This window comes from Drosophila suzukii, chromosome 2L (genome assembly GCF_043229965.1).
Source record: "Drosophila suzukii chromosome 2L, CBGP_Dsuzu_IsoJpt1.0, whole genome shotgun sequence".
Taxonomy (NCBI): Eukaryota; Metazoa; Arthropoda; class Insecta; order Diptera; family Drosophilidae; genus Drosophila; species Drosophila suzukii.
Genome location: NC_092080.1, coordinates 9848363 through 9871260, shown reverse-complemented (window position 1 = coordinate 9871260; position 22898 = coordinate 9848363). Strand labels below are relative to the sequence as shown.

The following is a 22898-nucleotide window of genomic DNA, read 5'->3' as shown; positions in this document are numbered from 1 at the left end:
CCACTATATCATGGTCTATATGCCGGAGTCCCCTTCCGGAAAAGTCGGCCAAAGGGGGCCAAAGTCAATGCAAAGGATCCAAAGTCGTGCCAAAGTCAGACCATTGCTAAAATTCTGTATTTGCGTTTGCCAACACGTTTGTTGTCATATTTCCGTTTAATAAACTAAGCCAACATGGATGAAATAGCGACACGAAAAGGGAAAACTAAAAGCAAATATTTTACTTTGAAAGTCATATTTGTCTTATTATTATATATTTATTTAATTATCAAAGTTAAATTGAACACAAAGTAGAAAAAAAGTCTTAAATATTCTTTGCCAGCAAACCAGATCACTTGAACTGGTTTTTCTGTAAATAAATGAAGTAACTGCTGATTGATGACACATTCTTTATGCATTCTGGAAAATAATTGACGGGTTATACTGTCAAAAAAGAGGTTAAAATATTTTATTTAATTATAATAGACAAAGTTTCTCAATAATCGTTTTTTGAAAGTCTTAAGACTTCGAGAACATTTTCAAAGCTAATATTATTGATTTAATGACTTATGATACTCTTATAGATTTGTTTAAACTAATTTTAAGCACAACATCAAAGTTTTTCCTCAGTGCTTGCATGTATTACTGCTTGTGGTCAATGTATGTAATGCATATGGCTATAGAGACTGGGGCCCAAGCAAATTCGAGTCATATGCAAATGCCGCTGACGGACAGTTGCAGTTCAGTTGGCCACACTGAATGGCCGGGCAACTTATCACGCGCTGCACTTCCCAAATTCCCCGTACCGCCCCCTCGGCCATTATGCGATTACCACTGCAAATTCTGGAAGAGCAGCAGGTCCATTTTCGAGTCTCAATTCCAACTGGGATTCCGAATCATCATCCGGGCGAGCACATGCTTGCCATGTCATTCATACATTCTGCTGGCGTTCCATCTCCCCCTTGCTCGCTCTTTCTCTCGGGACGTTCCTGTCTCTTTCTCCCGGGATATTCCTACCTCTTTCTATCTGGGTATCCCTCTCTACCTATCTTCCTCTCATTGCCTTTCAGCCATCCATCAGCCGATGGTCCTGCTGCAGCTTTTGCTTGCCAGTTGGCAGTACGTCAGTCAGTCACTCATTCTCTAGGGCACTGAGAGAAAATAAAGTTATGGACTTAAATATTTAAGTTATATTACCAATTTTGGATAACTATAGTTTTAAATTCGAGCATTGGATGTGACAAAAATCATTTTAAATGGGTCTAAAAGTGAACATATTTATACAACATTTTTTCTGGTTCTTAATGAAAAGATCAAGGACCAAAGAGTAATTTGTAATAGTCATAAAAAGGAGCTCTATAGATATGTTTTCAAAATATTATCTATATTGGATCGGAAAAATTTTAATTTATTTAATAAAAAACTTTCCTACTGTCTTATAATTTTAAGAAGAACTGTATGTATTTGTTTAAATAATTCATATAAATTAATAAATACTTAAGACAATAGTATAATGCCTTAATTCTGGAATAAGTTTGGAGCAGTGCCGAGCAATCGTTCCTGCTGTTGCTCCTGTTCCGTGTCAGAAATGAAGGAAAGGGCGCGTAGCGAGTGCAGTGCAAAAACCCAACCTTGATTACGGACCATCCCAAAGACCAGTTGGTACCTTGACTTCGCAGCTTTTGGCCCTCTTTCTTCGCCCAGCCCACTTCGCCTCCGCCCCCGTCTGTCTGCGCTGTTTTGAAATGCACGCGAGATTAACTCTTGCCTCTGACATTAACGAATGAGAGCCAACAGCATCTGACAGTCAAATGTCAGTTAGCTGCAGCTCCTTGCCATTCCCCCAATTTTCCGTATCTCCCGCTTCGCGTTCTGCAGTTGCCACTTGGTGGAATATCGAAAAACGGAAATAAACTTTCCGATTTTGTAATATTTCTTCTGGTTATAACCTATCAGAGGTATATTTTAAGAAATATGCATGTAATCTATTGGTTTTAAAATGGGATTTCATTACATTTTACGATTTATGCTAATTGTGATTTTAATTTTAATCGTGTATTTAATTCAAATCCGTGTTCTCTAGTGATAGATTACAACTTTATATTTTAAAATCGCTTTAATGCCATTTTATAATAACTGTCTTTTCCTTAACTCTCATTCTCTTTTGCGGTTTCGGAACCTTTATCAAAGACTTTCTGGGCCATAGATTTTTTAATAGAGTGTCAAATAATATTTACATTTTTGAATAAAATTACAGTCAATAAAGAATAATTTGAATACTTTCTTTTCACAATAACTTTCGTATATGTAAAGGATATATCCCTTACCACATCTGAAAACAATACAGCTCTACCTTTGTATATGTTGCCCTTTGTAAAAATCACCTGGATATAAAAACATCAAATATATCTACCGCTTTGGCTCTGTTTGTCCAATCCGAAAAAAAACACCTTTTACACCTCAATATGAAATTTAACTTGTTTATATTTCGCTGGAACAAGCCGGCAGCCAGAGAAATCCCATTAATATGCCTTTGGGCACGCACAGTGGTCATTATCCATTGTTGGCCACAATGTCCCACAGAGGACGCAAAAAATAAGTCGAGGAAAAAAAAGTGCCGCAAAAATTATGAAGAAATTTGGGTGAGTGAAAATATTTGCACACATTTCTGTTGGCCCAATATCCGTGTATAGAAATGTGTATATGAATGAATTGGGAACATGGATTCGGACTCGGTTCTCTTTTCGCCTGTCGCAAAAGTCGGTCCTTTGAAGTCGTCCCTCGTCTTTGGTTTCTTTGGAACCCCGCTGTTGTTCTTTGCTGGGCTACCTTGCTGTTGACAAACGTTTGAGGGTCTCAAGGTTCTTTCTAATTTATCGATCTTGGCCAATTCTTAGACACACGAGCGAGGAAGATTTCTAGGAAGTTCAGAGATCAACTCGGAAGTGACATTTTGATGCTGATCATGGGAACTTCTAGCATAGAACAGCGGGAGCGCAAAATCCCAGCTTCCCCCGTCGCGATCTAATTCAAATTAAATAGCCAACAGATTTTATCGGATAAGTGAGGATATCATCAAGCCCTTCGCAGGGGTTGTTAACCAGCCTGGCATTAAAGTATCTATCGGTTGACACTTGAAGTGCCTTCGGGGGTTACGGACCAGCGGCTCAGTCAGTCAACTGAGGCATTAAGGGATTTATTACATCACTATAGAGCAGATGGAGAGGGCAAATATTTTCATGTCTAGAGTTTAATTGTTTTCACAGTTGCAATTCAGCGGAGAAGAAAGGTTGTCAGTCATTGAAAAACCGAGCTATCCGGATACGTTTTTTACCCTTATCAAAAAGCCCGTGTGAGTTGAGCGAGAGTGTTTGCATTATCCGTCAAGGGGTGCGCAACCCAAATCGGGTTCTTCAGCGGATTCTGAATGGGCTCTACTCAATGGCTTTGCTTTCTTTGCAATTTTTAAACTTGACACAATGTTGCCTCGAACCAAATAAAACGGGGTGAGGGCCACGGTTTGGGGAACCCTCTTTAGTGCCCAGATAATGCCGCAACCCCTTCTACCAGCACACCCATTCCCCACCGCACACTCCTTTTGAAGTGAGTGTATATCATTAACTCAAGGGCTGCAGCCAGGCACTTGCAGATTTTTGATTGCATTTGTTGTTGGCAACAGGAAAAAGAATTTGAAAAGAAAATCCCATTTCGAGCCCTTCTGGAGTGTCCTCAAGAGTGTGTGAGTGCGGAAATTGCTTAAAAGCAGAATGCGTTTTACTTCTTATTTTTCCTCTACTTCAATGTTGGAAGGATTTAATTTCAACATTCTTTTATTTCATCTTCTAAAAGGTAACCATGCCACACGGAGCCATTCACCGGATACTTGACAAATACTCTTTTTTCGCAAATTGATCAAATTCTATTGATGTTTACTTGGATTGGGACTTACAATGTTTTACTTTAAGTGAACGACACAAATTCATCTTAAAAGTGTTTTAAACCATTTTATAGGTATTGAATAAGCCCATTAAATAACTAAAAATAATTTATATATAATAATTATCTTAAAGTTGTTTAATATTTTAGGTCTCATGGTCTTTAACTTTTATTAAAATGTATAAGTTAACTTTCTTTGGAAGTCCTCAAAAACGTGGTCCCAACCAAAAGTGCCCTCATTCACGTGCTTAAACACAATTAGACGGTTAGACTATTCAAGTGGGACTCCAATTAGCGATAACTTCGAAATGCGTACACTCCATCCAATCCATAACAACCACCAATTTTGGGCTTGAGAAAAGCCTGTGATGTGGAAATGATGTGATTGACGTGACATGAAATGGCAGCTCGTCGCAAATCGTTGATTACGTTGATGATGAGACATTGGCTGTTGAATTTAATCTTTTAGTCTGGCCTTAAGCCCCAGCTTTCCAAAAACATGTTTCCATTTTGTGGTTCAGAAAAAGAGAGACAGAGAGATATAGGGGCCACCTTTAATTGATTGCTCGGTAACAAGGTTCGGTTCACAGGTGATAAATTCCATGATTATCAACACTTTAGACTTCTGTCTGTGGACCCTAATTAAAAATGCATCGGAAAACCTCGGTTCGGGGCCCTAAACAAAAACCGAAAAGTGTCGGTCGAGTTCAAAGCAGCAGACAGTTTACTAATCACAACCCATTGGCATTAGTTTCTTGTTGGTCGGTTGGTTTCGATGCCCTGCAATAATCGTAAACTATTTAAAACACTATGAAAACGTTGGCACTCTTTATGGGGGTCTCGTTTCATTCGGGTTCATTCCGCGTGCATAGAAATAAATGAGGTACCCATTAGCTTCAGGGTGTATCGGGTATTTTAAGCATATATACGAGAAATAATATATTTAGAAATTTTGAAATAGTAAGGGCTCTTAAACAACTATGTTTTTGCACTAATAATAAATACTGTTTATGGCTTAAAGTATAATTTTCATGTATCCTTTTTTAAGATATATCTGTCAAATGTATCTGCAATTTTAACTAAAAAGCGCAGTATCACTGCGTCTAGATTCCCCTTAAATATTCGTTCCGTTCGAGCCCGCTTCTTTTTTATGGTCTTTTGATATATGAAATGATCAGACAGCGACCACTTTGTCGGCACCATTTACCTTTCCTCAAGCGTTTCATTTCGTTACTTTCGTTTTGGGTCTTTGTTTATATTTTGCATACAAGATACAAATAAAAGATCGCTTTGTTTTTGCTTTATACGCGTCGAAAATTATTAACCATAATTTTGTTTTAATATTTTGTAATTGTATAATTTTATGAGCATTTGCATTTGAAGCGTTATTTTCCTCTCTCTTGGTTTTACCCAATGAATTGAATGAATTATTCATACGGCATATGAGTGATATTTGATTGCCCATCTACACGTATGTAGTATATATAAACGGATGAATATATTAGTTTTTGGGTGTGGGTAGCTTGTTAATGGGGCAACAATGTAAAGCCTATTGTGCAAACTGGTGATTTCTTACAACTGAAATATTATTTTTTTTAAATAAGGTTGTAGTTAAATAAAATATATAATAATATTACTAAGGTTTCTTTAATCCCTCACCAAACTTTCCCACAGATATTTTTAGGGAGCTATTATTATTTCGCTGTCAATCTTTTACGAGCCAGAACTATGAAAGATCATTAGGCGAATGACAATGTATATTGTCTTAGGGGACCATTTGATTCCGAGAACATCAACAAAACGCCTCAAGGCCAGTGCATTGTTTCAAATTGTGAATTGGCATAGGAGCATTTCTTCGGTGAGTCTTGTCTTTTTGGCCGATGCCTTTAGTTTTGGCTTTGTTTCGTTTGACCAGAGCCGCACAGACACACGCCTGGCTTAAAAAGACAGTCGGTTCGAGAGAGTATCCTTTGAAGTATTGCCGTTTTATGCAGGAGGAATGTGTGTCACACATCGTCTAAAATAACCAAAAAGGAAATGAGGCGCGCTGAGTCAGGAGTTGGGTTGAATTGAGCCGAGCCAAGCTGAGATTCAAGCCGAGTTCCGAGACATGACATGACAAAAGCAAAAAGTAAGGAAGACGAAATGAAACGAATGATGGGCAAGTCAACTCAGCTCAGCTCAACTCAAGTCAGGCGGACTTCAAAGTCGGTGTGGCTGAGCTCTTCCTTAGACCACCATCTCCATCCCAATCCCCCTTCCAATCCCTGTCACGATCCACACACAGTAGCTGTCAAAGATATTTGTATTTCATTTTGACTGACTGTCTGGCTGACTTGAGCAGCGGATTCAAACGAAATGGGAAGCCAAAAAACAAACACAGTAGCTGCCTAAATAAACGCCGAGCCGGTGACCGACCAATCAGATAAACCCCCCGCAACACTTTAAAAAAAATATTGAACCAGAAAATAATATTAAATTAGTAAAAACATCATATACAAGATAGAAATCCACCAAGGACAAGATTTAAAATGGTTTGTACGACTTGTACTTAAATTTCAAAACCTTAAATAGATTGTATAAAAATCTTCAGCATCTCAAAGTTTTTATAAAGTTATTTTAAAAACATTTTCAAAACTCCCTTTAAATGGTTCCTAACGATATTTTTCCCCTGTGCATATACTTGAGAGTTGGTGATTTAAAATAAATATTGGTAGCTGTCACATTGACAGCAGGCCAAATGTGATTGTTCCCTGATTGTTGACATTTTCGTGTGCTACCGTTCTCGGCGGGAAACGCGGCCTCTGCATTCGGTATAAACTCAAAGGGATTCAAAAGATATTAAATTGTCGGCGATGCTGCGCCGCGGAATCGTTCTTGTCGCATTAATAAGTCTTCGAGTCGTTGAGGTTCATTCCTTTTTCTTTTTTTTTTATTTCTTTTTCAATTTCCAAAAGCAAAATAAGAAACCGAATGCGAGTGGGGCAGCTCAACAATGAAAAATTTCAAGCTGTTTTTAAATGTTTTATTGGCTTTTTAATAATGTTTGCACATCAAACGAGGCCGCCCCAACGCTGCCTGCGAGCTTAACTTCGGAACCGACTTGGAGTCGGGGTTTCGAGGGCTTCTGTTCGATGTTACGCTGGCTCAGCTGAGAGATACAAAAAGGAAGATATAAATCCTCAAGTGACATGGAGTCGAGCTCCTTTTGTGCGAGCGCCCCGTTCAAAAGGATTATAGTCGTCTTGATTTATGTGACAAACGCCCGTTATAAATTATTTTAAATTAGTTAAGAATTATGAGCGCCAGTTTAAACTTGAATTCAGTTCAGATGAGTTGTGTATTTCAGTTATCTATGTATGTACAATAAGTCTTTGCGTTTCTCAATGGCATTGACTTGATTTAAGCGATACGTACTTATAAAAATGATGCTCAAAAAATTAGGAAAGGAAAATAATATTCTAGTCTAACTTTACACGCATTTAACGTAAGTGTAATTTTTTTAAAAATTTACACTTACTTTTATTTTATATCTAGCATGTTATACTAAATTTAAATCAAAACAACTTTTTTTGTATGTAAGCAAAATAACGATAACACCCCAAAAAAAAAGTATTAAGAAAAGAAATAAAATATTGGTTTCATAAAGCCCAAAAATTCTTAAAGTTTAAAGCCAGGATCTCGACCACAATAGTCAAATCGGTAATAATATTGGCAGCATGAATCATTTGAATTGAATTGAAAACCATAAAAAGGGTCTAACATCTCTTTATCTAACATAAAGAACGTATTAACATCCACCGTGGTACATAATAAAGGAAGTGATGGAATAAAAACATCTTTATTGATATTCAGAAAAAGGCAAATGTTGAAAAACTGAGCTTAATATTGAAGCTATGGAAATTGCAAACCAGGCTGTCATCTGTTCGTTTAAAGTATTCGGTTTGTTTTCTGAACCCTTGATGTCTCCGTCACTGTCCTCATGCTGTGGCATTTGGAATCCCAAGCCCCCAGGGATCGACGCCTTTAACATTAGAGAGATAAGTAGAAAATGCTGCCAGAGCCTGCAGTGCTCCCCTGCTCCTCTTCGTGATGCGAGTGCCAAGTGTAATAGAAATAGTTATTAAGAGCAACCGACGACAGCTGGCTTGGCTTGTTGGCTGCCGTCTATCGGGGAGTTTACGACCACGATGGGCCCCCAGGACATACAGGACATAATGTGGAAGATAACTGCTGCAGAGAAAGCTTGCAACAATTTATGGGCAGAGTCACATATGATCCATGAAATGTCATAAAACTGCAATTGCGACCAAAAATTATCGAACATTTAGCAAAAGCGTTGGGGCTTAGCCATGGGTGGTTAGTTTTTACGATCCCAGCCAGACCGACGGAATGAATATATGAAGATACGGTGGCAGGGACCTTTTGTTTTTTACGACCGACGGCAGGAGACATTCTCTCGTTAAGGCTATTCACACGTACCGCACTAAAGGCACTGATACACATAAGGATATACTCGTTTGTGTACTTTCCAACAGGGGAATGGGGTATAGAGTACAGGGTACTTTCGACATTGGTCAACCCCCTGGGACAGGGTCACGTTTTGAGGATGGTCGTAAATTTACTGAGCCGTTTTTATTTCAGTTTGCTACGGGTCTTTCGTTTTTCGGTTTATTAGTTGACACAAAAGTCTCTGTCACTCTTAAGTAGTTGAATAAACAGGAAACGAATTATGACAGAGCGTTAAATGACCACGAAGTAGGGTATGGGGTGGTTCCTTAGTTAGGTAGCCCTTGCTACTTTGAGGGCAGGGCAAATTTCCAATTCCTTGAAACGAAAAGACAATAAAAGTCACTACAATGAACCGACACTTCCGCTCACTTGAATAGGAACAATTACCCCTGAGCCCAAATCAATAGATCGATGTGTGAGAGAAAGCAGTTTGAAAACAGACCTTTGATTTTGAATCTCCAGGGCATTCTTCCGGTTTGTTTGTTCACTCAATTAAATTCAAATAATTAGCCAGCTGAATTTTTGGGCTGAACCTTCAATATAAGTTAGAAAACCTTTGTTTACTTTGATACTTTTGAAAGCGCTTTTTACATTTATATTTATGATTTATAGTCCGATTTCCATTCAAATCATCTTGGCTATCACCTATAATACACCATAAGATGATTTTCAATAAAAAGTGCAACCCACGGTCTTGTACAAACGAACCTTTATAAAATTATATATTTTGTTTATTTGGTTTCCCCATTATCCACTGCCTTCACTAACTTAAAATTCATAAACATGCGTGGGGTCGTTCGCTCGCTGACCTGGGGTCACTGTCACTCCCACATGCGTATGTAAATTACAGAACTCCGAACAACAAAAGTTTAGCGCTGGCCCACGCTAACTATCAGTTAACTAAGTGGAAGCTTCGGTTAACGAGCTGCCAGTCAAAGTCATTCAGTCAGCCAGGCAGCCAGTCATGTGTGAAAAGTCGTTTGTTGCCACCGCAAAAGGCGGATGGGGCGAAGGTGGGCGGGGCACTCCGGGTGAGAGGAACGAACCGGTTCGAGGTTGGCGCCTTTTGCATTGAAATTAATTTAGCTAGCTTTCAATTATGTGCCACAAACATTCATGCACGGGGTGTTTGCCACCGAGAGTGGGGAGCGAATACAGTGCAACGTGGCCTCGATGGACAGAAATAATCGGGTTGCCGAAAATGGGTACTTTAAAATTAGTGTAGGTAGGTATATTCACAAAATATTTTCAATGCATTTTTTGATTCTGTAAGATTATGTTTTAAGGAAAGAAATATCCTTTAGGAATCATACAATAACTAGTGTAGTGAAAACTTGTATTACAAATTTAAATAAAGAAACCTTGAACTCATTTTGAAAAGGTAATATTATTTTATATGAAGCTACTTTTAAAATATTCTTAAATAATTAATGAAATTAAAATTATTTGTTTCCCTACCGTTTTTAAAAAAGTACCATATATCGTTTCGCAAGCTCTACAGTTTTTTTGTCATTAAAACTAACAACGCTTTTACAAAGTATCAATATGCGAATATATTGATTCAAAGGCAACCGTTTTCAGTCATAACATTTCACCTTAGCTAGATCTTGTGTTCGATAAAAATGTCTTAGTGCTGTTGTCGACTATCCATCATAGGCAGATAGCACTGTGCTCTGAAACTGAGATACGATTCGGTGGTGCTGCTGCATGACATGACAGGCCTGACAAGCCCGAACAACATATTGACATTTTTGCTATACATTCCACACGGCAGGGGTGCCGCAAGAGTCAAAGGGGGCGTGGCGGATCGGGGGGTCTCCTCTAGAACCTGGGGCCACGACAACATGTGCGAGTGTTTATGTCGGCGTGTCAATTTTCGTTGTTGACGTGTTGCCGCCTTGCAGAAGTCTCCATGTCTCCCGTTCCCTGAAACCCCCCACTATACCATCACCTATTAACGATCCGCATAACGCCACCCCAACAACAACAAGTTTGACTTGGCCGTCGACGTCGGAGTATTATTAAATTTTACTTTCGCCACTCAATATGGGAAATGTCATCTGTTTATGATGGTTTTTTGACATGTCTCGTTATTGAATATGCCGTTGGTTCCATTCCTTTCGGGTTTGTTCTCTTGCTTGCCGCCTTCTGATTTTGATACCCTTGCGGAGGGTACCATAGTTTTGTCAGGGCCTTTAAATATTTAGCTTTAATTATCAAATTATTAGAAATTGTTTTTCTTATCTACTCCTAGGTCTGGTATATTATTGAGTATATGCCTTTGATAAATTTGGAACAATTTTTCCATATCATATATTTGTCAAAGTCATTTAATATTAGCTTGGAGAATCAAATTATTAAAAAAAATTACTCTTATCTACTCCTAAGTCTAGTGTATTGAGGAACCTAACCTTTAATAAGGTTTGAATATATTTTCCATGACTAGCGTTACTCAGAATAATTGGGTTTCCTAAGAGTATTAAGATTGCCGATATCACAAAAAGTTCTTTCGTTTTGTTTTTTAATATATCTTATTTTTTTATTTTTGGGTGTCATAGTATTTTTTTGGGACTTGACAACTTTTGATGTATTTTTAATTTTGTGGTTTGAATTTCTTTTCGACATGTCCCTTCCATTTTGACTCTATCTCTTAAACTTATCAAACCGTCTTATGTAGGTTGTTATGCAATAATAGAGTTTTAAGCCGAAGGTAATTTGTCATTGCTTTATTAATTATGATACATTTATTAATTTAGATAGTCTTTCAGTTGGCATTAATATTTCACTTTATCAGTTAACGTTTAAAACTAAATAAAATGTTTATAGGTTTTCCACAATATATTAAAATAGTAGGTTAAAAAGTAAGATGAAAAATATAATGAATCAAAACTACGAGCATTTCTTTCAAATGCCTCCGTGCTCTATTGCAAACCATCAACATCCATTTATATCTTTCTTTGTGCTCATTGTTTCTATTGAAGCCTTCCCTCGACAATCCAATTGAGTCGCTTTCAATCCAACTATCAATCATGCGGGAAACAAGTTATATCTTTGTGCCCATTCAGGTGGCCCCGCTTTTGTCCCCCGATCCACCGGAGATCAGAGCATACATAAGTGGGCGCTTAGCCCGAGATGTACAACGACGAATCCAATAAAAAAGAATGAAAAAAGGTCAAGTGACTGACAGTAGCCAGGCAGCCGAAGCAGCAGCTACTTACTGTCAAGATGTGTCATAAACACATCAAGTTTACTGTCGAAACAAATAAAAATATAAACTTTGACACACACAGAAGGCGAAGGCACTCAAAGCCAGCAGCGAAATCAAAGCGAATCAGATAGAAGCGAACGGAAGAGGAGAAACTGCTTTTCTGGTTTTATTCTCTAGTCTCAGGGGGTAAGTCATAACGAATACATTTTATTTCCACAAAATTGCACTAAAAATGTCATAAAAAAGGAAACAAAAACTTGAGTGCCTCGTTGGAAACTCAAATCAATTCTGGTAGCTGACGGAATGCGACAATTACTGAAGACGAGTCGTTAAAAATTAGACTAGATGCACAGAAAAAAGGAAGGGAAAGCCATATGAGTCGCCACTAAAACTTGTTGTGGAGTCATTAAGGTGAAACCCTATAAGACACTGCCCGTGAATTCCCTTAAGTACCTGATGTCGAAAGGCCGTAAAATTATCGCACTATAAAATTTAAATGACTTAAATGGTGTCCCATTTCCACACACACCCTGTCCATAAATAACAGCTCCACACAATAAAACCTTAAAACTTTTTATGTATTCGAGATTATTTTCGACATTTTTAGTGGCATTGAAATCAATTTTCGAATCGTTAATCTTGTAAATTATGCATGTCGCCTGTCGGATGCCGTCATTTCGGATGGGATTTTTTGGAGCTACTATAGCGACTAACTTCTAGATTGGTGTCCGTCGATGAGATATGGAACTCGAGATGTGTTTGCTTTTAACAAGACAACTTGTAACGATCTTGAAATAAATATGTTCCATGTCGGCTGCATAATTAATGTGGAGCAACTGCAACATGTTAGTAAAGGTAATAAGTTATAAAAAAACAACTTAACATTTGTATATCAAAAGGTTACTAGATAGTTCTCGGTAATTCAGATATTATTGAAGAAATTAACTGAGAGTATAACAATAAATGAGGTTAACGATTTAACACAGTAAGCATATAAACTTTTATTATGTGTATACTGTATATATACTGTAAGGAAAAAATTATAATACTAAAAAATAACCTATAACCTATAACTTTTCAGAAGGTATTACGGTTTTTAACAAGTTCCAAATGTATAACAAGGCTTATACAATTCTGTTTCCTCAAATTGGCAAACCACAAAATGTCTGAAATATGAATGGGACAAATGAAACCCTTTGAAAAGTTGCACAATTTTGTGAGACCGCAAAATCTGAACACGTAACCTGGACAAAATCCCCTGGTCAAAAACGTTGCCAACCCTCCCGACCAGAGAAACCTCGTCTGACACATGTAAATGCGTGCTGACAGGCAGAAGGAAAAGAATAAGTACAAAACCCGAGTGAAATAAAAGAAAACTGTCAACAAAATTAATGTCATGCGTGTGCAGGGCAATGAAAAATTATGGGTTGGCTTTATGTCAATAACAAAAGGGGACAGACACGCAAAAATTCAAGAGTGCAAAAACCATGTTGAACCAGAAACTGGTCGACATACCCACAATGATTGATTTGACAGGACAACAATGAGCGACGAGCCTGGCCTATGCAAAAAAATAAGAGGAAAAAAAAGAAAAACGTCGCCTCACAAACAAGTGCAAATGGTTGTCAATTCGGATATGGACGCCTCGGGATACATGCCCACTAATGAAGGCAAACAATATTAATACTTCTGGATAGCGTGTGCTCCTTTTTCCTTCAGAAATATTATTTTCCAGCCATTTGTCAACATTTGTCAAATTTGACAGCACACGCCCGCTAACATTTTGCCCCTTTGGCGGTGTTACCAACTCCCCCCGGCCATCATTCCCTCATTTATCCATCCATCCATCCAGCCGTCCATCTATCCACCCCAGTGACATTGACAGCTCGAGGGGTGCCTTTTTCCGTTGGGCGGATAAAAACTTCTGGGCCCTTTTACGCGAAATTAATATCATGTACAAACAAAAACAACTGAGCCAAAGTACTTATCATCGCCCGGAAACCAAACGACCAAAAAGAGGCATACTTTTCGGAGTGGACCGAAGAGGTGTTCAAGGGTTAAGCGGGGTCGACCAGCCCTTTGCGGATACATGCCTTGTTAAATTTCAAAAAATAAAGCTCAATTACTTGTAAGGGATTTTATTTAATCAGAAAAGTAAACGCTGTCACTTAAGTTTTAAAAATAACGCCGCTTGTGGTATTATTTAATATCATAAGTTTTATTTTAGGATATGTTTTACGGATTATAATATATTTTATATGGATATTATGTTGTATTATATATTATAAATATATATTATATATTATTAAATAGTTTAAAATATAATCGTAAAATTTAATATATCTTGGAACGGCGAATCTAATCGAAATACTTCCGTCAACCGTCAACACCTTTACTTAACTGATGGATCTGACGGGGGTATTTCCGAAAGTGTATATTATCGAACCGATAATAAGACCAACCTCCTGTCCTGATATTGGTATAAAAACCACACAAGGGTATCGAATTTCGAACAGATTTCAATTCGATTTTATTCGTCTCGGGCTGTGGACAAGAGGTCGTGGGCTTCTACTTCCACTTCCACTTCCTCCCGCCCCATCCTTGACATACACCATATACACATCCATATACACATCCTCCATAATTCCCAGACCCCGGGGGAATGGCAAAAGGGGTGTGTCGGAGGGGGTGGTTTTTGCGGCGGCCGTGAATAAAGCGATTTGTCTTCTTTGTTGTTTACGTTTGGTGTTATAAATTCTCGTTCCGGGGACTTGGGCGTACGTGCTACGGTCGTACGGAGCGTATATGAAATTGCCTAAAAATTATTTGTGCATAACAGGGGATAATCATAAATCTGGCTAATTGCACTTTATTGGGGTCGCTCTCCCCGGCTGGCATATGACCATATCAAGCCGACTAACTGGTGGTGGCTGCTGGGCTGACATCGTTGTCTCGGCTCTTAGGGTAAAATTGAATTTGACATGCCGTTCACAGGCATTAAATCTGAAAATTCTAAGCTGGCCCGGAAATGGCAACATATAAATTTACAGCTTTCTGACGATACGATGACATTTGATATGGCTAATGGTGTTATGACACTCACTATTCGCCTTTGATTTTTGGACAGTGTCGTAGGTATATTTTTTGAGGAGGGTTTACTATATTGTATTAAATTTCGTGGTCTTATCAAAAATATTTTTACTGGTTTGGTATAACTAAGCTATGCTGTAAAGCAATGCAGAAAAGTTTTCCTGGAAAACCGCTCATTTATATTTAAATGTTTTGAGTATTAAGACAAGTTTAAATCATTCAAATACTTTTGTTTTAATATTTAGCGTTTTTATATGACTGCACTGTATCGTTCTGTATTTTCCTTATTTTTAAAGCAACTGTGTATCTTTATAGTAATAATTTATACTGAGTCTTGAAATTTTAAATTCCCAAGAATATTTAAGTTTTATATCATGGCCTCAAGGTATTAATTGGCACTATAAAACCCATTACCATTACCCACCGACACATCTGATCATCATCCGCTGAACCGACAGCATCTTTATTAATATCATTATGATGATATACCAGGCATCGAAGGAGAGAATGTATTCCCCCCATTAACATGAGAAACGAGAATTGTGTTCGGCACATAATTAGGTGAGTGTGTTCAAAAATGAATATGCAAGCGGGGCAAAAGAGCAGTATCTCGTTCTCCAGTTGCAGCCAAGTGGAGAGGCCACAACCACCAGATTTTGAATAAATTTGAGGAAAAAACCGAGAGATATATGGCAAGGAAAATGGGAATTGAGGCACAGATTTTTCGTGTGTAGGTAACGTGGCTTTTGATCTTTGCTGCGTTTGTTTGTATACAATTTGATGGCTCGTGTTGATGGATCGTAAACGTGGAATGATGTTCGCACTGTTGCTGCTCCTCTCGATGATGACGATGATGACGATGATCAACGCAACGATGACGGCACAGTGTGTCTTTGATCATTTGCCGCGCCAGTTGGCAGTCAAAATGTTAATTTATATGTTCAGCTCCCGCCTACAATCGAAAAAGGCAGAAAAAAAGACAGAAAAAGGCCTGCCAGCCACCGTATAGCCAGGCACTAACAACTTTACAAACATGTTTGAGATTTTTATTACTGTGTGAAAATGTTCGATTCTTCCGTAAAATCCGGCTAGAAAGGATCAAACAAATTTATGGGTGGGCGCAGCCAGATCTGGCAGGCCAGATCACTCGGTGCGGGAAAACTTTTCATTGTGATTGATGGATGCTGATGCTGGATACTGGATGCCTACCACAAAAACACAGCAGCGGTAGCAGCCGAAAGCCAAAAGCCAACAGCCAACCGCATTCCCATAGGGATTTTGATTATAGACAAGTTGTCGGTGGATTTTTATTATTGTGGAAATCGATCAAACCACTTGACGGCTGATCAAAGACAGCACACACAGCGAACATTTCTACAACATCTCTCGTATTTTAATGCGCGTATTTTTTATACTATTTAATTATTGTGAATTTCGTTTTCTTCTCATTTAGAAATAAAAATATTTTTGGCCTTTGTATGCTGAGCTATGCAGATTCGCTTTTGACGAAAGTTGATGAGGTTCAATTGCAGTTTGGGGATGAGAAATTGAAATTAATGAGTTGATTAAAATTTATAGATAGCAAAGAAAAAAAAATTGAACATATAAATGAGGGAAATAATATTTATTGTTTTGGAAAGTTATAAAAATAAGGCTTTATTAATTTAAAAAGCCTAAGATTATATTTTGTATACATTTTAAATATGAAAATAATTATTAAGTTTGATTTAGTGTCCTTTTTATGATGTTCATCTGCAGTTTGAACAAAATCAATTTAAAAAAGGATTCTAGAAAACAGTCCAGATAGAAATAACCTCTAAGTAGTAAATTATTCAATACTACTTATACCTTTTAAAAGATAATGTTTTATAAGTTTGTACAAGCTTAAAATAATATTTATATTTTACCCAAAAATAATTAAGACGAATGATTGATATGCTCTCTTGGGGAGTTCTAATTATATTTTGGTTTTAATAAAGGCTTTAATAAATCATCGAATAAAAGAAGTATTTTCCTCAGCCAATCATAGTATATATCGCTTTTAATATTCGATTTTCCCTTGTGCATTGTGAAGAGGATAACGCAAATGCATTGAACATATTTCCCCCATAACTTGATTACTCGTTACTTGTTAGCAACAATGTGTAATAGAGCAAAACTTCCGCAGACCAACCGAGATAAATCCGCATCAGGACGAGGACAATAACGAGCTGAGCCAGGGGTAAGCTCGAACTGGTACGATTGTCTGGCGGTTGTCTTGGCCACATACGTATATGTATTCCCCGGCAGAAAGAAACATTTGTCTCGCTTAATTTAAACAGATTTGCGAGATTATTGTCATGCCGACGTTGAGGCAGCAGTTTCAATTCGACCGTAGACAACCCGCAGTGCCAGCTGACAGATGAAGATGGCGGTTTCGAGGGGTCGGCGAATTAAGCGCATCGAGAATCGGAGAATCGGAGAATCCCTCGCTGAGAAGGGGAGAAAGTCGCTGGGCAAACCAGAGCAAACCAACCGCAATGATGCAAGCGAGTGCAAGGCAAATCTCCTGACAGCCGCGAGCCGGCAACTTTTAATGTTTTCTTTGCCAAAAGGCCACGGGATTTCCGAGTGGGATGTTTGGATTGCAGAACAAATTTGCAGAGAACGTTATGCAAGTGACAGGCGACAGATCGGGGGATCGTATCTTCAGAATGCTGCTGCTGCTATGGATTGTGCATGATGATGATGATTCCCTGGCTGCTCCGCATGCCATATTTAAAACGCTTTGAAGTTGCACCGCGGCAGCGAGAGGTGTCTGGGGCGCGATTTCAACTCATGTCGGGCTTGACACGATCGGAGCATGCTCTGATCCCAGATGAAGCCTCCCAGATCAAGCCCGCCAATCTGACGGCCTGACTGATGCAGATCCAGATCCAGATGGAGATAGAGATGGAGATGCAGATGCAGATGCTGCCTGCCCACTTTTAATTGTTAATGAACGGTAACGGGAGGGGTAACTCAAGCTACACTCAGAAAACAGTCCCTAAATAAAGCTATGCAAACGAATAAAATGTGTACTCAGAAAAAAAGAGTTCTTGATTTTATTCCACTGACCCTAATTTAAAGAACAATTGACTAAAATCTGCTTTGCGACTTTATATGAGTCCTTATATTAAGGCCTTACCTTTTTTATTTGTGGATTATGAAGAGAATTTATATTTTATCGATAGCTTGAAAAAGGAAATATAAGTAAAAGTATTAACTAAAAAAAAAGTTAATGGCATTACCACTGAGTACTGAAATACAGAGTGGTTCAAGCCAAAAGTATTCGACTTCCTGATGGCAATTTTTTTTAATTTTATAAAAACTAGCTGTTATGTAGTAAATATACTTTTCTTGGGCAAAATACTCCTAAGCATAAGAGCATTGTAAAATTTATAGAAAAAATCCCGAAGGATTCCCAATTTTCAAAACTCAGGGCGAATACTTTATTGAGTGTATTTAATTGTTATAGCAAAATAAAAAAATATACAAAAAAGTAAAATGACCAAATGAATTCCAAATGTGGTGTTTCTACGAATTCAACTATGCTAAGAAAGGCTTTTCCTAGACTATTTCTTAAATATTTTTTTGAGTGCACTCACTCACTTGACAGCCCGACCGGCTAACTGCCTTGGACAGCTACTCGTTTCCGGAAGTTTATCTCCGCTGCAGCGGAGCAGCGGCAGCTGCTTGAAAGTCATTAGACTCCGTCAGCCTTGTCACTCAGTTAGCATTTTGCTACGGCTTCAAGCCGAGACTCTGAGGCTTTGAGACCGAGACTGAGGCTCCCTAACGGAGGCAGACATTTGATCTGGGCTGTCAGCCGAAGTCATGTCAAACTGTATTTGGACAGCATGTTGGTAGTGTCCGCTAGAGGGGATAAATGCGAAATGAGACAGGCTTTAACCCTTTGGGAGAAGATCATTCGACGGATCATGACTTAATGATAAAATAAACTAATTGGAGAAAGGAAATGCCTTCCTAATTGAAATATCATTAAGTTACAGAAAATGTTGGGTAAGGGGTGTCGCAAGACTACCTCTATACCTAAAATATAAAATGAACATACCGACATAGTCAACTTTCCGACGGATTTTTGAATCGCTTTTTAAATCAATCCAAGGCACATCATCTACAAATTTCAAAGGCTTCTTATGTTGTCCTAATATACCTGTGAACCACATTGTTGTCAAAAAGAATTTAAGAAAGTTAAACAGAATTACAAATTGGGACAACAAAATGATTCGAATTTATCCATCCTTGATCACCAAATGCGGATTTCAGCTAAGACGATATTCCATATCCAAAATTGCACCAAATTTAAAATCAGATGATGTGGAAGAGGTGCCACCTAATCGCCAGAGAGTTGTCCTACCCAAATCCGAGGAAAAACTGAGCCAGCGCTATCTGGAGTTCCGGGAAAAGCTGCGATCGGAGGCGCCGCTGGATCCTCAGCTGCCCGAATGTGCACCACATCCGGCCCACGAAAAGGAGCCACTGAAACCCTGGCCCAACAGTACCAATCCCCATACTGGGGAAATCGGAGGTCAGGCGGGACCAGAACCCACGCGCTATGGCGATTGGGAGCGCAAGGGACGGGTCACGGATTTCTAAGGGAATCCAATCTTCACCTCGACACCTTTTTGTTTGGACAATTCTGATTTATTAACCGTGTTAACAACAGAAGCACTCACAATTTGTTACACTCCAGATGGGCGAGGAAAACTGTGCGCTACAGTAGCCACGAAATCCAGATCAAGATGAGGAAAATCAAGATTTACCAGTGCTGCTTCTGCGAAGGCATTACATAAATTTTATTGTGTGATTTCTTTGTGGTTTCTTTCAAGAGGATTTGTGGATGGGACTGCCATCAAAAATAAATTGATAGCCCTTTCTTTCGCCTGTCGAAAAAAGGGGTTCTCAGAATAGAGAGTTGCGACCGAATCTTCTACTCCCATTATTTATGGTTCAGGGGCAGAGAATCGTGCCTAAGTTGAAATTATTTCGAGTGCTTCTGGGGGCTTCGGTCGAAACGTTTCGATTCATTCGAAATTAAGGCGACAGTTTACGTGATTTTTATTAGAAAAACTTCTGTTCGCCTTGGGTATCTGCTTCTAAATTTGTAGCCCGAGTGCGTTTGACGAAGACACATAAAGGGGTTTTTAAATGCCATAAATTTCTTTGTTAAGGCCCTCGAAAACGTTTTTGTGGTTTAAGAAATTTGTTGGAAATCTTCGAAAAAAGATTTGCAGCTGTTTTGGTTGTTGACATTTTTGTGGGCTTTACACTGGATTTGTTAATGAACACAAATAGAAATTACTGAAATGCTTTCCGAAGCTTGTAAATCTCTTCTAGCTAATTGACAATGTTTAGGAATAGAAAGAATTTTCTCAGAAACTTTCCATTTTGAAATTATTTTTGAGTGTTTCCAAGGGTTAACAATTTCTGCAAACGCAATCCGTCAATCGCATCACACATTCTTATACCTCATCAACTATTTACACCTTTTATCAAATGCCGACGTCGGCAAAACGCCAAATCAAAGATCAATCACAATCCAACAAATTAACCGCGTGAACTGCTCGAAAGAAAGATAAATTCCGCATAAATTCCAGGAAATCCACAGAACGCTTTAATGTATATACACGAAATTACACAGCAGCTGACTCGGCTAATCCACAAAAATTCGAAATACCAAATCGACAACTTGCCCAACGCTCAGCAGGCGCGAGAAGCGACGACTTCCTCCACAGTCATCCATCAAATGCGATTTTCCGACCTCGATGGCAAAGGACGGTGAGGAACGGCAATTATTTCGTCTATTTTATTTTTAAACGAAATTAACGTGTTGCTTGTTGTTGCTAATGTGTTTTTATTACGTGAAAATCAAGGAAAACACACGCATACCGATGTTCTCAAGATCATTTTATAACCCGAACCGAACGGAACCCATCCGTATAACGTATACCCTTCTCCATTTCGCCTCTCGGTCGCAAAGTAGTAGGCGCTGATTGATAGAACAAAGTGAAAATCAAATAAAAAACAAAACATAAAATCCCCCAACTGAACCACATTGCGGCCCAAGATCAAAGACCGCCCCTCGATCTGTAATGACAGCTTTGATCATTGTTTTGCCTTTGATTTTTTCCGGTTACGTTTCTCTCTCACTTGGGCTGTACTGTTGCTTTCCTTTTTTTTGGCTGCGAGATGGTCCACCGGTCCAATGCATATGATCATCAGTCTTGTCGGCCTGAGATCTCTCGATCATATCGAAAGTACTTGGAACTGCGGGAACGGGTGGGCAAACGAGGCTGTTTACGATCAATTTCGCACCCACTTGAGAGATTTCGCCTTTGCCGAATTCATTTACAGCTGGCGAAAACGGCAGATTGAAGGCTCTTGTCGGAATTGGGGAGTCTACACGTCTTTAACAAGTATTCCCAATAAACCCAGTCCAAGTCTTATAAAAAATATATTTTTAAAAACCCGTAAAATGTATTCGTCAGAATGTCTCAATTGTTTTGGTACAGTCAAAAATACAGTCATATATCTTCTTTAAAGATATTAATGTTTTCCATATTGAGAGCGTTTTGTTTTTTACCGGAATACAATATGTTACTAATTAAATGGTTGTATTTTAAATATTTTGTAGTCGGCTTTTAAACACAAAAATACACACATTTGTAACTCCATTTATTATAAAAGTTACTGAAATTAATCAAAAGTGAGTCAGTGATAATATTAGCCTCAAAAGTAATTTAAGGCACATGATCTTATCCGAACTTGGAAATAAACGGGTTGCTTAAGTACATTTGAAACAATTAACTGCTGAATTATCTTCGCAAACACCCTTTAAAAATAAAGTTTCCTTATTTTCTATTTTAACAAAATATTTATTTATAAATATTTTTCTTAAAATTAGATCATGTCATTGGCAAGACATTTTTAACACGCACGTTAAGAGGAACTGAACAGACAGTGAGAAAATTGAAGAAAAACTACGAGTGCCAAATAAAAGCAGCAGAAGTTGGAAAATGGGTAAAATATATGACCAGCTATTATGTTATTGTGTGAACGTGCACTGATTTCACCAGTCGGGCTTTTGTTCACGGCATTTTCTCCAACCCTCCCAGAGGTCCTGCCGCCCAGGTCCTTCTGACTTCGGAGTGGGCGTCTTATCGGAGCGTATAACATATATCATTGACACTTTGACATTGCCAGTTTGGCGGGGGCGGAGGGCGGAGGTTGGTGGGTAGAAGAAGGTCCAGGGCCATGACCAACAGGATTTTAGTACTTTTCAAAATGGCACTTAATCATGGCAGCCGCCTGGCGCAGGAAAATGCGGAAACTGGCAACAACAACAAGGACACACACCAAGACGTAATCGCATGTGTTCACGCTTGAAAGGATAACGACGACATGGCTGGGAATCGGGTATTGGACTCAGAACTCAGGACTCAGGACTCCCGCTGACTTCCCGTACACCCCATCCATGGCATATCGACCAGAGCGAAACAAGATTAATGACTTGGCAAAAGGAACTCTCGGTGCGAATGGGTGTGTGTGTGTGCCCTGCTGGCTGCTCCTTTCTGGCATTCGATAAATTGTTTGCTACTTGGACTGTCATTAGTCGAAAAGTTTGTTTGTTATTGTGTTAAGTGTTATTTGTGTGCTCACGTCCAAGTGTCAGGCTCTTTGGCATTCCTCTTCCTATTTCCGCAGAACCCGCTTTCACTTTTCCTCTCCATCGTTTATCACTTTCGTTCTCGTCCCTCCAAAAAGAAGGATAATATTCGCCTGTCATAGATGACTCACACCTTCCAGCTTGCTAAGCCAGTGATGACCGCATAAAAATGTGGCAAGAAATTAGAGAAGCTGAGGGAAAATAAAGAACGATGTAACTTTCTTAATGATCTCTGGGTGACTTTTAAAATTGTGGCTAGATTTATTGTCCCTAGTAGAGAAATATGGAGGACAGCTGTAGTCCTTGTTGGGACTTGAATTTTTTCAAGTGATACCAGCTACAATTAATATTTTCTTTTAGATGTTCTTAGAATTTGTAATTATTAAGTCTATCAACATTTAAAAAGGATTTCATAACAATCTTGTGTACTTAAAACTGAACAACCTAATTTAATTTAAGCCCAGA

The 22898-nt window shown here is 38.6% G+C and overlaps 1 protein-coding gene across 1 annotated transcript; it reads left to right on the top strand.

The window, feature by feature from the left end:
* The first annotated feature begins 18894 nt into the window (after positions 1-18894).
* On the top strand, positions 18895-19511 carry LOC108011249 (succinate dehydrogenase assembly factor 4, mitochondrial). Its single transcript, XM_017076361.4, has one exon. The coding sequence runs from the start codon at positions 18989-18991 to the stop codon at positions 19361-19363; it is 375 nt and encodes a 124-aa protein (XP_016931850.3). The 5' UTR covers positions 18895-18988; the 3' UTR covers positions 19364-19511.
* The last annotated feature ends 3387 nt before the right edge of the window (positions 19512-22898 follow it).

Bases quoted from the DNA above. Each gene is read 5' to 3' on its own strand.
- LOC108011249 (XM_017076361.4), top strand. From the start codon at position 18,989: ATGATTCGAATTTATCCATCCTTGATCACCAAATGCGGATTTCAGCTA.